The sequence below is a fragment of the Amblyomma maculatum genome, unplaced genomic scaffold (genome assembly GCF_055883805.1).
Source record: "Amblyomma maculatum isolate TAMU_Amacu unplaced genomic scaffold, ASM5588380v1 scaffold_76, whole genome shotgun sequence".
Lineage (NCBI taxonomy): Eukaryota > Metazoa > Arthropoda > Arachnida > Ixodida > Ixodidae > Amblyomma > Amblyomma maculatum.
Window position 1 is genome coordinate 86121 of NW_028146801.1, and position 16660 is coordinate 102780.

Consider the following 16660-nt stretch of genomic DNA (forward strand, 5'->3'; position numbering starts at 1 on the left):
ATGTATTACAATAAAGTTGCCTTTTGCGGAACCTACTATTGATGCAGGTGGAAGATTACGAAATTCTATGTTTGGGAAGTTAAAATCCCCGAAAAGGAGGATAGAGGCACTTGGGGTAGCTTGCTGTGGGTTAGATTAGGTTGTTATTTTGCTCGTTAGAAAAGTCATGGGTGGAATGGGGACGCCTGTAGCAGACTCCCAGTAACAGTGCTATTGGTTATGAATGACACAGTAACTTAATTATTCCGGTCTTAGATTAGCCGTTGTGGGGCTCCGCAGCCTCTTTAGGTGTTTTAAACCGCGCGCGCGTTTTCCTATTTGTGTTGTGTTTGCGCGAGCAGCGCGAGTGCGCATGAGTGAGCAGATAATCTTGGGGGCGGGATGTTAGCGGCGAAAGACGCGGGCAGATACGCGCGTCGAAGCAAGGCGCGAGGCCTTTTTTCGCCCCGGCGGGGCAAGCAGCGAGCGTCATGGGCCAGCGGGGTGTGCAGGGACTACGGAAAGCAGACCGGCGTCACGAAGGTGGAAGGAGTGCCTGCAGAAACAGCCTGGGCGTATTCGCGTGAGTTGCTGTAACGCGAGGAGCAATGCTTCTTGTTCCGCCGTGAGCGCTTTGGCCTTATTGCTCGCCCTATTCGCTCCGCAGTGTGTTTTGTCTCGCCGCGGTAAAGCCCTGACATATTTCCCGCTTTTCTTCGCTGTTCTATTGTCGCGCGCATGAACAGCATGTTCTCAGCGCAGTAGCGCCTGATGTTGTTTCCTTTCTTTTTAATGCATTTTCGTTTATCCGGAATAAAGCGGGGTTATTAAGAGACTGGATTTGTCACTCTTCAGTCGAGACCATGGCTCGCGGACCGGCTTTTTGAAGGCGAGGCCTTCATCTGGCGCCCAATGTGGGGCCTGAACCCATGACCCTGAGGTTAAGTCTCATGCTCTACGGACAGAGCTAGCCGGACCCTCTGTCGCTCACTGTTAAGTCAAAGTCCCTTCACGCCTAAATGACGACTGACGCCATAAAACGTCATTATTTCAGCTGTGAGAATCGGAGCGGTGACCTTGACAAACGATTTCTAGGGAAAGTCTGCTCTGAACAGCTGCCAACTAGCATATCCGTTATGCTGTCGGAGTGTAGCTCGCCCTGACAGAAGCGTCCATTCAGTTCGTGGTGAGATCCTCGATCATATTGATAAAGCCATACAACTGATTGAACGGATAAAGGAGGCCTTCTCGTTCACAGTATTTTGTTAGCCTCTACTCTTTGTTATCCTCATTACTTCATTTTTTTCTTGTACGATGTGCACCTAAACATCGAGCACATAAGGTGGATGGCATGAAATGGAACTCGCATACTGGGCTCGTGCCGTTCAGGCGCTCGTCAGCTCTGTGATCTGTGGTCCGTTGAGATTCTCCTACTCATTCCGCCTGATTTTATCCTTGGAAACGCCAAAGACATTGATGCTGGTGATTACGACGAAGCTGCTCATTTCGTGGTGCCGGTTTTATGTAAACCACGATTTACAGGGAGGCTTAGAGCGAGAGAGACAAGGATAAGAGAGTGACACAGGACGGTCGCTCGTCTGCTCGCGCTAAACCTCCCTGTAAATCATGGCCTGCCAACTGTACCAAAACTCAGCTTTGCTTAAACTATGTGAACCGTACTTGCGCGGGCAGAGGAGACTTATCGGGAGATATAGGACAGTGGTCGTACAACCAGAAAGTTCGGTAAAAAATCAGGAGTCTCCCGGGGACGTCAGCAGAGTTGGCAGGCATGCGGAAGAGCCTTGCAACTTGGCCAAGTTGATGCCTGCGGTGGGCTTGTGATCCACGAGCTCATGGCTTTCCTCTGCATCGGCGATTCTGCAGAACGTGGCAATTCTCTGCCCCAGGCACTCTGCGGCCTCCGCAGAACAAGCTCGCGAGACCGTAGGCAGACGGTAGCATAACGTGACTCAATCATTCTTCCCTGGTCCAGCACCTGTTCGGCCTTCGTCCTCGCTCAACATTTTTAACGCACGACGCGCCAACGCCAGGTCGTTGCGAAGAATAGCCCTATATTTATTGTAATCGGCCATTACAGGAGTTCAATGCAAATGCTAACACTTGAATTGGTTATGAGCGATACAGTAACTAAATTATTCCGATCTTAAATTAGACGTTTACAACAAAACATAAAATTTGCTGACGATCTGCTATGAGAACACCAGCGCTCTTTGATAATTCACGGTCACTTGGGTGAACTTTGATGTCAGGCAAGTTGCGCCAGAACTTTGATATCACTAACGTCATATTGTAGCCAGTTTTCTGTTAGAATAAGCAAGTTGCCTTGTGTTGATGCGATGATGTTAGAAACGAGCCTAATCTCCTCTGAAGATAACTGCGTACGTTAGTGAAGATTGCGGGAAACGAAAGATCCCTTCTGGGAGTTAGTGTACTCTGTCTCTATTTATGGGATGCGGTGACTGCTACTCGATTTCTGTTAGTTATACACATCGTCTAAAGCTTACCATTTAGGGCCAATGCGATCTGAATTTGAGTCCGGACTTAATCAAGACTCAGATCATGATCTGAGCGTGAATGAGCCCGAGAGAGTCGATACATGTGTGCGTCCGCCGACCTGTGGGTGATTATAAAATGGTCTGAGCCTTGCGCCTGGAACCGCAGTGAGTCTGGTTAAACTAATACAGGGGGGCGCCACTCGCGAATAAAAAAAGATAAAAATGCCGAATAAAAAAAAAACACGAACAGGATGGCAGCAACGCGAGCACGAAAACGCAGAATTATTCCCTCCTGAACAAAAATCCAAACGGGTTGTTTGTTACTTAGAAATATTTTATCGCGCCTTTCAAATAAGAAAACTCAACTGCACTATATCTCAGATTTCACCACTTATGATCTAGTCATCCGAAACGGGTGTCGTGCTGTGCGCAGTTCATTTTGGTCATTTTGCATTTGACGCTGACTCTAGTCACTGTGAGCGAAAACGCGATCAATTTATAGCTCTTGCTCATGTATTAAAATCGAAATGCCTGCAAATTGTACTCAACCCCATCCCGTCTTTGTGCATATGCGTGTTGAATTGTATTGTTGATCGCAGCGTCAGTACAGCTCCTTAGTCGGCGGTCATTTTGAGTAGATTCCTGGAGCAGTCAGAGTACTTTTCGTGTTCCTGCATACGATATCGTGTGCTAAACAATGACAATTTTTCTAAGTATCTGTAAGATGCTTGGATATCGCGTCTTCAATTTCTTAAATTTCAGTACACAGGGAAGCGTGCGACCCCCGAGTACGGATCATTTGTTCGTGCTGCCCAGAAGCTTGTCACCTGTTTCGGGATCTTTTCAGCACATGGCCGCTGTTCGCCGCCTTATTGTTTGATTGGTTCTCAGAATGGTCATGTGTTTCAATCTTGTGGCGCAAAATTTTGAGCTGTCGAAATGGCTTCTTGCAGTGCCGTCAAAATAACGTTAAGTGTCAGACACATCTTTAGCAGAGCTATTCACGCCGACTGAATAGTAGATATCAGTAACTGCGGACGGAAAAAAAAAATAAAACTGGTATAGATGATTGGGAGGAAAACACTTATGCTTGTATTACGGATGAGATAAAAGGTACTATTCCTGTAATCTGACTGGTTCACGTTGTGCAGCGAGAAATACGTCATGCATACACATCAGACTGCTATGACAAAATGAAGTTTCATGACATAAACAATGTGCTGTCATTGACGAAAATGGCAGAAGTTGGGCGCCACGTTAGGCGAGTGCATAAAGCGGCGAATTTGATGTGGAGTACAGGAGGCTGTCAACTCACCGCAGTTTCGTACAAAATTACTCTGCGTGGTGATGTAAGCTGAGACATCTTGCTGTAATTACAGAAAGTACTGAAACGACGCCATAAGAGTAGTTTTCAGCCGCGCAACCTTTTGAAGGATGAAAATGGAAGCGCAAATTTACAGCCGCACGAGGGCACTATCTGTCTTCCCGTCGCAAACGCTTTGCTCTCGCAGAGAAACCATTGATCCGTGAGGTTGCCAAGCGAAGCAATGGCGGTCTGCTAACTCAAGCGGCTTATCTGCGCGAGATGAGGCATTTCAGAGAGCACTGCGACGCTTTCGAATTATCTGTCTGGACAGTTCGTAAGTGCGACCACCCGAGGAGTCATATGGTGCTGTGACTGGCTCGGCGGCACCGTTAGACGCACGATGCTGAACTTCGTACAGTCGAGCGCGATTTGAAGGTTATCGCGCGAGCGTCGACCAGCCTTGCACTCCAGGCACCTGGCGGCCGGGTTTGGAACAGGAAAAGTCATGATTTCGCACTCTTCTCTCCCTCGTTCGCTGTTCCATGCAACAACCATCACCCCCGCGACATACTCACCGCCCTTTCGCTTTGTTCTAAGCTTTCCATTTGTTGCGATAAAGTGTCCAATTTCAGATAATACCGAAGAATACGTCGCGCTCATAACTATAACTGCCTGTTCGTAGAACCAAACGAAAAAAATGAAAGTGATGTCCCAGCAGGGAGTGACGGCTAACAAAGGAACAGCAAAAAGAGTGAGGGAAGCTGGCTTGATACCTCCCTCGCCTCGGCAGAGAATTCTGGGCCATGGCGCTGTTCATGTACCCGGTCGGCGCTCGCGCGATAACCTTCAAATCGCGCTCGACTGTACTTTTCTTTGCACAGGCGCTACTGGAATGCAGTGGATCGGGCTGTGGCGACTTCCATGTGTCCCCGGGCCATCTGTCTTTTGTGACGTCGGTGACGCGACATCGGCAACCAAGTTTGCATACGGGAGTGTTTGGGTCGCTTATATCGGTGCACTCAGATGGAAACCGCATGGAAGGACTATCGCCGTTACCTCGTTTGGACACATCGTTTGGCGCAGCGGCAACATCCGAGACTTCGTGGGAACGGCCTAAAAAGACTGGACGGACAGCAGATCTCTTCAGTGGGCTCGGCGGCACCGTTAGACGCATGACGCTGAACTTCGTACTTTTCTTTGCACAGGTTAGTAACAAATGGTCATTCACAAGTTGCCTTAGAAGCGATTGTGCCTGCCTTGTCGTGCTGCCGATCCCCCAGTGTATTTTTTGTTGCTGCCATGAGTAATCGCGAGTGCTTTGCATGCTGTTGAAGCTAAGTGGCGATGTGGAGGAGAACCCTGTGCCTGATGAACAGAAACTGGATCAAATTCTGAGCACTGTCACGGAAATTAAGGCTACCCAAACTGCTTTGCAAGGTGGATTTGAGGGTGTTCAGTTCAGGCTCTCTGAAATAGAAGACACATTAGCGTCGCTAAAGCTATGTAATGAAAAAGTGCAGAAATGTGAGGAATCTGTAGTGGTGATGCATAAGGAATTGTTCCAAATCACTAAAAGATTGGATGCCCTGGAAAATAGAAGCCGTAGCAATAATATTGTGACCTTTGGATTGAAAGAGGAAAATAACGAGAGTGCCTCCGAGCTTCAAAAAAAAAGAAGAAAACAATTTCTTGAGAAGCAAATTGGAAGTCCAGGTCAGATCCATAAAACGCATCCATCGTGTTGGCAGGAAAGATGCTGGCAATGAACGCCCTGTTTATCTTGCGCTTTTATGATTTCACTGAAAAGGTTAAGGTTTTTCAAAGTTGCCATAAGCTAAAGAACAGTGGAATATCAATATCTGAGAATTTCTCGGTTCCTGTGTGCGAAATACGCAAAAAATTATGGCAGTCTTTAAATTGAATCGCGACAATGGGGATAAAGTAAGTTTAGTTTTTGACAAGCTCAAAATAAACAATAATATGTACGCATGGGATCCCACAGAGGATAAAAGGGTACCAGTGAGGCAAACGAAAAACACATTTTCGAAATCTCATGGTGGTCCCGCTGAATGACGTTTTCACAATAATCCATTAATCATTCTGGGTTTCAATGCTAGGAGCATTGTTAATAAGGATGATAAATTAAAAGAATTATTCCTGCTTTACAGTTCAGACGTAATAATAATTACAGAAACGTGGTTGCACTCTTCCATACATGACTCGGAAATCGTCCCTGATTCTTACACACTTCTTAGATCTGATAGGAACAGCCGTGGTGGTGTGGTTGCTATTGCCATTAAGCAGAACTTCTACTTCAAGGAAGAGGAAGGCATGGACGGCCATTAAAGTGTTTGGTGCATGATAACAACGGGTAATGATAAGCAGTAATCGGTGGTATTTTTAGGTGCCCGAACGCCACAGATGACTATCATTTGAAATGGCACGACTATTTGAATTCTAAAATGAAAGAACGGACTAAAATCATATTATCTGGAGATTTCAATTTACCCGGAATTGATTGGACCACCTTAACTCCTGGAAGAAAGGAAGTGATCAATTGCGAACTGCTTTTAAACATAATGTTCAGTTTTTTGTTTACAACAGCTGGTTACTATTGCCGACACGCATTCAGGGCTAGACTAGCTCAGTGCTCAATCTTGTTATTGTATCTAGCATGTGAACCCCGGAACTTGTCATTGCGGAAAGTATATCAGACGATAAGTTACTCGCATTAACATTTCCACAGATGGGACAGCAGAGCACCGCAGTCCACCTTGAGCAGACACGTATTGTAACGAAAGGTTATAGTCGGGCTTATGACGTGAGCATCATCGACTTTATATATTTAATTCGGATATTTATATTTTGGAAAACCGGTCAATTGTTTAAGACTTACGGCTAAAGCTCAAGGAAACGATAATATACTGGGAAGAAAAATTCATTCCATCCAAGACGAAAAGAAGACAACGTAAAACGCCATATATTACCCGCAATATTATTCACCTAAAGCGAAAACTCGTGAGAATTCGTAGAAGTAAAAAATCACTTGCGGAAATATGTGAAATCCCCCCTCCCCCCTGTTCATGAAATAAATTAAAGAGGCGAGAGCAAGGTTTTTTTCAAGCACAATGTCGAACTTTGTCTACACAACCACAGAAATGTTGGCGCTATTCATCAAAATCTGATGACGCGATCTCAAAAATATAAGTTGACGGATGTATCATAAATATCAGTGAGCGATTGCAAACTATTTAAATTCATACTTCCAATCTGTCTTCACACGTGCAACACCGGTGAATCCAACCCCTGCGCAGCACACTAGCCACATGCCCGAAGTGGTGATAACACAAACAGGCGTCCTTAACTTAACTCTTGCAAATAGATACGAAAAAGTGTCCTGGTCCTGATGGCATCTCAAACGTATTCATCAGACGCTATGCTGAGTAGACTGCTCCTTTTCTGTGCGCAAAATGTACCGAGTCACTTAAAACAGGTACTGTTCCACAAGATTGGCTCCATTCAAAGGTGAACCCTATTCACAAGGGCGGCAGCAAATTGCTGGGGAACGCATACCAACCTATATCATTAATCAGTTCTTGTTGCAAGGTAAGGGAGCATATAATTCATAATGCTATCGTAACATACTTTGAAGAAAACAACCTTCTATTCCCCAGACTACATGGCTTTCGAAATAAATTGTCAACAGCTGCTCAAGTGTTTGAAATCACACTGACCTGGCATCAATAATTATTTCTCGACTACAGGCTGATACAATCCTCATAAATTTCGCTAAAGCTTTCGATCGTGTTCACCATAAAAAATTTATTTTAAAACTAGAAACGATAGGTATTGATCTGAAAATAGTAGCATGGATAGAAGCCTATCTTTCCAACCGTAAACAGTTCGTCTCAATAAATGGTTTCCACTCAGATTACCTTGAAGTCCTATCGGGGGTCCCGCAGGGCTCCGTTCTTGGGCCCCTGCTGTTTCTCACATATGTAAATGATATCTATTTGTGTGCCGAACATGGAGTGACAATGCGACTTTCTGCAGAGGACTGCGTGATTTATACAGCCGTGAACAGCTCTGGTGACCAAATGAAACTTCAGTCTTCTTTAAAAAACATTTCTGACTGGTGTGCAGCCTGGGACATGCAAATTAACATATCGAAAACGGTGCATTTAAACACAACAAGAAAAAAATTCCTTTGTCTTACAACTACACATTATCTGGCTCCCCGATACCACACGTAGCCAAAGCAAAATACCTGGGGATCACACTAACCCAAGACCCTAAATGGCATGCACACATCGAGAACATATGTAGCAACGCATTCAAGCAGCTTGGTTTTCGTCGCAGCAGACTAGCAATGGCTCCATCGCACGTGAAGTTAACAGCCTATAAAACATTAGTACGACCTATCCTTGAGTATGCAAACATAATCTGGGATCCCCATCAAGCGTACCTGATCGAAAAGTTAGAAACAATTCAGTCGAAAGCACTACGATTCATATATTCGAAATACTCACGTCATGAAAGCGTAACAGCCATGCGCATCACTGCACAAATACAGATCTTGTTTTGTCGCCGGAAAACGACTGTAATGAAGTTCCTTTACAACATTTATCATCATAGATTAAACATACATAAGACTACCTGTTAACACCCCAGCGTCGATCCACCCGAGGTAGCCATAACTATTGCATAGACCATTCTTGGCGCGTTGCAACACGATTAAATACTCGTTTCTTCCTAAGGCTATCGAAATGTGGAAAGCGTTACCAAGTGAAATTGTTAACATTACTAACCCTGACAGGCATCGATAGATCGCCAAGTACTGCCTTAAACTTCAGCTCAAACACTGCCATATTTGTCTAGCACTATGCATACACTTCAATGTCAACGAAATGGAGTCTTCCCACTATGGAAGAAGCAAGCAAATTTACTGGCAGCTTCTTTTTTAATAAAGTAATGTACGCGCCATGTATATGGAACATGTTTGCTTGCCACTTATGATGTATTTCACGTAAGGTTTTGCAGATGTGTGCATACAGGCTCACCCTTTGCTTATTATTCGGAAAACAAATATAATTACTCAAGAGCACGTTATGACACTACGCTGTATTCATGTGATGTTGTTAACTGACTTTTTATCTTGACTGCTTTTTAATCCAGCCAAAAAAGAATCTTTCTTTATTGCTTTGCATTTTAGCGTTTCGACACTAATGAACACGTGCACGCGGCGTCACCATAGCTTCATACCACGATTTCCAGTCATCTTTCGCTTTCATTCCCTTTTCTCATTTGATCCCCGTCTGTATGTGCAAATTGGCCCCCCTGGGCATTGACAAGTTAACCTTCCAGCTGTACTCCGTTCTTCTGTTTCTGTCTCTCTTTCTCAGAAATCTTTCGCGTTTCGCAGGAGCCCTTTCGCGCGCTAGCGCATGAAAATTTAACAGACTATGTATGCCTTCCACTAAATTGGTTGTGTGCGTGTGTGTAACTGGGTTACACTTGGTTATATTTTCATGCGCTGGTGCGCAAAAGGCTCTTGCAAACGCGAAAGATGTCTCTCTCACTGCGCTGCTTTCCGCGCTCCACACAACTCAAGTTAATACTTTAAGAACTTAGCGGGCTTGCTGACCTGATGGTAGCGGGTTTTAACACGGCTGTTCAAAAAGGTGGACAGAAAAGACAGTAGCTAAGACTAATTTTTGATATTCTGAGACTGGACATGGATCATGACGGGTGCGCGGGCGCCGCTTGGCCAGTGCTGGAGCCACATCGCAAATCTGTCGATTCCATTGTTTACGACGACGTTCTTAAACGTTTTAGTTCTTGCATTCAAATGCCGCTAATACGTGGATGTGAGAGGTCATCGGCGGTTACGAGGGGCAATGCCATTTTTCGCTCCTATTCTGTGCCAATCAACTGCGAATATTTCGTTGCCATTCTTTCTCTTCAGCTGTAACGTTCCTCGAGTCTCATAAACCCGTTCAGCCTCTCCGTGCGTAGCTGCTGTTGAATGTGCACTCGCCAGCAGGCTCCCGCAAACGCAATGCCACCTCACGACCGCGCTCTTGCTCGCGCCGGCCGTTCGCGCATGTATTGTTACTTTTGATAAAGAGGGTATGGCATATGTCATCATTTTGATTTCAATCGCAAACTAGGCTTGCGACGGCGTTCTGAAGGGTAAAAGAAATAGGATGGCACCACCCGGAATACTGCAAATGGAACACATGTTTGATATAGAAGTTGTGAAATCTTCCACTACATGGAGGTTCATTAGTGATGCCGTACGCCATCGTTATGAACCCCGTCGCCTGTTGACAATCCCAACTGCATCTAGTACAACTACAGCAATGGCAGACGGATTTCGCATTATGGGGCTAGTAAGGCATTTGCGTTATTATGCCCATAGATTTCGTGTACACTATTTCAATAGACACGAGTATCGAGCTCAGTGACCGGAGGAACAAAGCGGATGCCGAAAAATAGTATCGTTTGGTTTACAAATACTTTTCTGTGGTTTGGTAGGCCCCAGGCCACAGAGAAAAGAGATATTAACTAGAGTTGCACTCAACACCTTCTAAATATCGGTGCTTCGTCGATAAACATGCATTCGAACATTCTTGGTGACTGACGTAGCCGAAGCTATCCACGGCCGGCGTTCAGATTCAGATGCAGTATATCGCTTTTGCTTCATTATCATGCAGTTAAACCATGCCGGTAATACTGCGTGAAAAGATAAGTGCGTATGATCCCACGAGACAGATAGATGATCATACACCGATGCACATAACCCTGTCCATTTATGCGCATTAGTTTATGGCAACATGCACAGTCCAGGGTAATGGTCATTTCCGGGGTAAAAAAAATAAAACGCTGAATAGGAAAGCGTACAGTGTCAATCACACTTAGCGGGAAAATGCTTTCGCGTGATCATGCACCTGTGGAACGCCATTGCATTTAACTGGTCCGCGAATCAATGCTAAGCGACACGCGAGAAGATTTACAACGATGCGGTGCTTCATGTTGACGGCCACTCTGCATCAGTTTTCTACCCGTTTGGGTACAATAGCGCTTCTCACGCGTGCAGCCCGCGGGGCCGGGTTCCTGTTTAGTATGATTGACTCTCCCCATGCGCGAAAAGAGAAATCCCACTGCGCGGACACATTGACAAGATGCGTCGTTCCAAAGGCAGGGCTGGATTTTTCCCAATTACTGCCCTTGCGTCACCAGGGCACTCTATAGACTTTGTATAGATTCGATTGGCTGAAAGTGAACGCGCGTCACCTGCTGATCGGACGCGGCGCGCCAAAGAAAGCGAAACGTGCACACAATATTAAAGCATAACAATGGTTTGTCAGCCATAAATACAGTCAAAATAAAACGAAGGGTAAATGCTCCAAATGTCAAACAGCCACAGCAAAAAAAAGGCCTTAGCGCACCATAAAGACATCCAGACGAATTACCATGAAGCAATGCCTGAATGTAACGCCATCAAACAAAAACAACATAAAATGCAAAAGCTTTCTCCCGAAAGCTCACCCTGCTTATGATTGTTCATCGCATCGGCCCATCTAGCCGTCTATTATTTATTAAATGAGGTTTTCAGCGTTTATTTGTAACGCTACTCCCACCTCTCAAAAAGGTAGTCATTGGGGATATGTTTACCCGGAAAGCAAAAATGTCAACGTTGAAAAAGATTAAAGAACGCTGGATATGTCGAAGAAACGCCTTCCGCATGTAGATGAAATTTCAGACTCGCCGTTTCTTAATTTTCTTCCATTCACTTCATTCCAGTGTGGCTTTCGTTTCAGTTTTAATTCGCTTTGTTCTTTATCTGTTAATCGTTAGTTTCTCCGCGCTTTCACTTATAATTTCGTTTCCTCTTGTATATTCACCTTTCCCTCCAGTTTCTTTTTTTCCGTCTTTCTTTGATTTTTTTTTGTCGGTACTATTTTTTTGCTTTCATATACAATTTGTGCCCTCCTCCAATGAGCGTCTTTTGTAATTTCTCCGTTTCTTCCTTTTACTTTCCTTCTTTTTTTTCTCTTCGTGCGAACCAGTTTTCGCTTGTGCGCTGGTTGCAGAATGTTCAGCTATGTGCGAGCTTAAATGATAATGCATTCTAAACATTTCGGTGTCGATGACTTCCAGAGGACTTGCCAATTAACAACACCGTTCTTTTTTCCTAACTGGAGTCTCTGGGAACCTTTGGCCGAACTTTAACATATTATTACTCAGTTGCCTTACTGATCATTTCGAAATAATAAGCTTGGCCGACATTTTATTGCACCCAGCATCCATTAACCAATGTATGCCCCAGGGTTCAATTTTAGGACGACTGTATTTTTTAGCATGCATCAAGAATTTTTCTGGTTATTTCACCAAATCTAAGTGCATTTTATACGCTGATGACACTACATTATATACTAGTGACAGAAATATAAATGATCTAATCAAAACATTGAAGCTGAACTAAAACTTACAGCTGACTGGTTTCAGGTAACCAGATTGAAATCAATCCTTTAGAGAAAAGGAAATTTTACGATGTTTAATTCGCAATCATAAACAAGCGATTAATATTGCTCTACTTTATTTGGATAACCAAATTATACCACTTTCTGATTGCACTACATTTCTTAGTGTCCCACGAGACGAACATCTGAGATTTAGTATGCACTCGGAATCATTGTCAGAATGGGCTTTTTGTATTGGGGTGCTTCTTAGAACTCATCATTACTTTCAGCAACATATCCCCCGGGCACTTTTTTTAACATATTCACAATCAATTAACATACTGCATATCAACTTGGGGAACTGCATATCTCATTGATATATCAAGCTTTCATCATTTACAAAATAGTGCAGTTCGAATATTTAGCTTTCCTCAGTCCACTTCCCCCCCTCCCCCTATACCGGAATCTTATTATCCTTTCTTTGTTGAGTCTGCCTCGCCACAACAGTTCTGCTAATGGTGATATTGTAATTACTGCTCTTTTTTCATCTTTGTTCATAAACAGTAATCTGACCAAATTTTGCGGCAATTTGCTACTGCCCATAATTAACACTATCTATGACAAGCAAAACCTTCTGTTTTCAGCTATAACTATATGAAACTCACGGCCCTCATGCGTTAAAACAGATCAGTGTCCAGGTTTTTCAATAATAACGTCAAAGCAATAGCGGCTGTGACTCAGTGCTAAAGTACTGTATCTTCCTGTGCAGATCCTTGGATGCATCGTCAAGCTGGCTTCATGGAACAATACTCCAAGTGGCGTCATCTGCGCATGCTTCGCAGACGGGTCATCGACTTACGAGCAGCATGCTGAAACCTTCGCCAGTGCATCGCCCCTGTGTGCGATAGCTACGGCTTGCCGGGTGGATCAACGGCTTGGCTCCTGAGCGTTCCATGGAACTTTGGTGCTTGTGAGCGCACCGTCGACTTCGGGAGCAGCGCGACGTCACCAGCCAAGAGCTTAAAAGCGCCATACGAGATCTCGTTCTTCAGTGGACAAAGCAACAGCGGCTGTGACACAATGCTAAAGCACTGTCTCTTCATTGTGCAGGTATGTTATCTTGAGAATACTCGGTGCCTAAGATCAGACAATCGATCATTGCTGCTGTTTCTTTGCCCACAAGACGCAGTTGGTTTGTGTTCGAACGCCATGTATTATATCAGCCACCTATTGTTGAGTGGAGACGTGGAGCTCAATCCAGGACCTCCTTAATCTGACCCCCCAACGAAGCCCGGAAACTCATCAAAATGTAATGAGCCTATTACAGCACTTCTGTACTGTCCACGTGCTCTGCAAAGACCGCTCAACAATCGGCTGCTGTAACATGTCCAACTGAAACTGATAACATTGTGACCATGCATGCCGAAGTTGTTGAACGACGCAAGCATATGGCTGAGGACCGTGGCAATATTAAGCCATTCCAAGCATTCGTGAACTCACGTTTTGATACGCTTGAAACCCGCGTGGCTGCACTTGAAGCGTCACCATCTAGCTTAACAGTTAGCGCGTTCCGAAATTAAAACACTAACTAGAACTGTGGCTCGGTTGGTTGAAAAGAATGAGGACCATGATAACCGATCCAGTCGCAACAATATTGTTACGTTAGGCGATCCATGCGCTCATATGCGCATAAGAAGGAAAAAGAAGAATCTCGGTAGTTTTTGGTGAAGACGACGACGACGTTCAAGCAGTGTCGGCTGCTGGTGCCTGCAGGAAAGGCCTGTTGTGTGAAAGCCTTGTCTCCTTGTCCTAGCCGTTCGCCATCGCCTCGAGCCTACCCTTCCCGATCACCTACTCCTCGCCGCAGCTTGTCGCGAAAGTACCAAGGCCCCTACTCGGGAAACTAGGGAACGCAGCACCCGCACGTGGCGCTGTGTTACCAACCCGGACAGCCAATTATGTTTCGACCATCGCACCACGCAGCAATTTGATCAATGCCCTCGTAGATAGAGTCCCTGTTCCCGCTCTCATTGACACTGGAACCCATATTTCAGTCCTTAGCACTTCGTTCCGCCAACGCCTCAAAAAAGTTCTTACGTCCGCTAACACCTCTGCAGTTCGTGTTGCTGATGGCAACACTGCTACCATCATCGGAATGGGCACCTCGCGCGCTAGCATCGCCGGCCACCACGTCCCTGTGCTCTTCGCCGTCCTTACTACTTGTCCTCAAGCCTTCATTTTAGGCCTATACTTTTTATCAGCCCATTCCGCATTTATTGACTGTTCCTCCGGACGTCTGCGCCTAGCCCTGGTCCATTGTGTTCACGACCCTAGTGCTGACCATTCCCAGCCTCGCCTCCGCTCTAGTACATTTACTCGCCTACCTCCCGAGGCGGCAGTATACGTGCCCATGTAACCTTTTCCTTCCCTTCCTGACGGCGACTTCATTGTCAACCCCATCACCGACGTCGCTCTACAGCGCAACATCGTCCTACCTTATAACATTGTACACGTCGCGAATAACCACACCTACATTCCCCTTATCAACTTCACCATGTCTTCGCAAGTTCTCCCGGAGAGAAGTTTTCTTGCCGAGCTCTCACCTTTGTCCAGCTTTACTATATCAGCAGTACTGTCTGACCATGACGCCGAGGTGCCTGCCCAACCAGTCCCGTCACAAAGCCCGGAGAACCGCATCTCAGCTATGGTTGCCTCTGGCCTGCGTCCCGAATAGGGCAGAGCCTGTGCCGGCCTTTTGCGGTCATACAGCGACATTTTTGATTTCGGTCACGGATCCCTGGGCCAAACGTCTGTCGTTACACATCGCATCGATACTGAGATGCCCGCCCTATTCATCTACGGCCTTACAGAGTTGCTCTTTGCGAACGCTGGATCATTCAAGAATAAGTGGAGAAAATGTTGGCCAGCAACATTATTGAGGCGGCGAGCAGCCCCTGGGCGTCTCCGGTAGTACTCATTAAAAAAAAGACAACAGCTGGAAGTTATGCGCAGATTATCGACACCTAAATAAGATAACAAAGAAAGACATGTATCCTCCTGCAAGGATCAAAGACGCCCTCGACTGCCTGCATGGTACCAAATACTTCTCCGTTAACCTCCGTTCTGTATATTGGCAGATCTCTGTTGACGACAGAGATCGCGAAAAGTGCTTTTGTCACCCCGGATTGCCTCTATCAATTCAAGGTGATGCCTTTCGGCTTATGTAATTCCCCTGCGACCTTCGAGCGCTTGATGAACTCGTTACTACGCGGGTTCAAATGGAACACATGTCTGAGCTACCTCGATGAGGTCATCGTATTTTCATCAACATTTGAGGGCCACCTCCATCGTATTTCGGCTATTCTTGGCGTCTTCCGAAGAGCTCGCCTTCAGTTAAACTCCAAGGAGTGTAGCTTAGGAGGCAGGGAACCAAGGTCCTAGGATATTTAGTCAACACCCATGGCATCCAGCCGGACCCCGACAAAATTCGCGAAATTCGCGCTGTAAGTGGTTTTCCTATCCCGAAATCTCTCAGCGACGTGCATAGCTTCCTCGGACTTTGCTCATATTTCCTGCGATTTGCACCAAACTTCGCGGAAATTGCCCGCCCACTTACGCAGCTTCCGAAAAAAGAGGTCTCCTTTTCCTGGGGCCACTAACTATCGGCCGCCTTCGCAGCTATTATTGGCCGCCTAACCGGTCCGCCGGTATTGGCTCACTTCAATCCGTCAGCGCCCACAGAAGTACGCACTGACGCAAGTGGGGATAGAATTGGTGCCGTTCTCGCAACACATCAGCTCGTTTCCTCTCGCGTCATCGCCTATGTCAGCCGACTCGACTCCTCTCTGCGGCCGAACAGAATTATTCCTTGACTGAACGTGAGTGCTTAGCCCCAGTTTGGGCCATTACGAAGTTCCGCTCTTATTTGTATGGGTGGCCATTCACAGTAGTGACTGACCACCGCGCATTGTGTTGGCTTTCTACACTCAAAGACCCTACTGGTCCCCTTGGGCGTTGGCCTTGCGCCTTCAGGAGTACAATATTTCAGTGGTCCCTTTCCCATCATCCATTCGACCCACCAAGCCAACTTGATTGTGACAATGATGCTTGCGTGCTCTCTATTTCTGACTTCTCCAATATTCGCCGTGAGCAACGCCAAGACCCTCAGCTTCGCAAAATTGTCAATCGCCTTAGCGCCGATCGCCATGACCATTCCCTTCGTTTGTTTGTGCCCCATGACGGCAGCTTATACCGGCACAGTATGCGATCTGATGGCCCGGCCTTCTACTAGTAGTCCCTCAGCACCTACGCACAGCCGTCCTTGAACAGCTTCACGACGTTCCCGCAGCGGATCATCTAGGCGTCTCTCGCACATACGACAGTGTGCGCGGTCG

The 16660-nt window shown here is 45.9% G+C and overlaps 1 protein-coding gene across 1 annotated transcript; it reads left to right on the plus strand.

Moving 5' to 3' along the window:
• Positions 1-399: 399 nt before the first annotated feature.
• LOC146170683 (uncharacterized) lies at positions 400-15269 on the plus strand. The gene is made up of 3 exons (XM_084586849.1): positions 400-562; positions 4683-5006; positions 13036-15269. The coding sequence occupies exons 2-3, from the start codon at positions 4836-4838 to the stop codon at positions 13210-13212; spliced, it is 348 nt and encodes a 115-aa protein (XP_084442975.1). The 5' UTR covers positions 400-562; positions 4683-4835; the 3' UTR covers positions 13213-15269.
• Positions 15270-16660: the final 1391 nt, after the last annotated feature.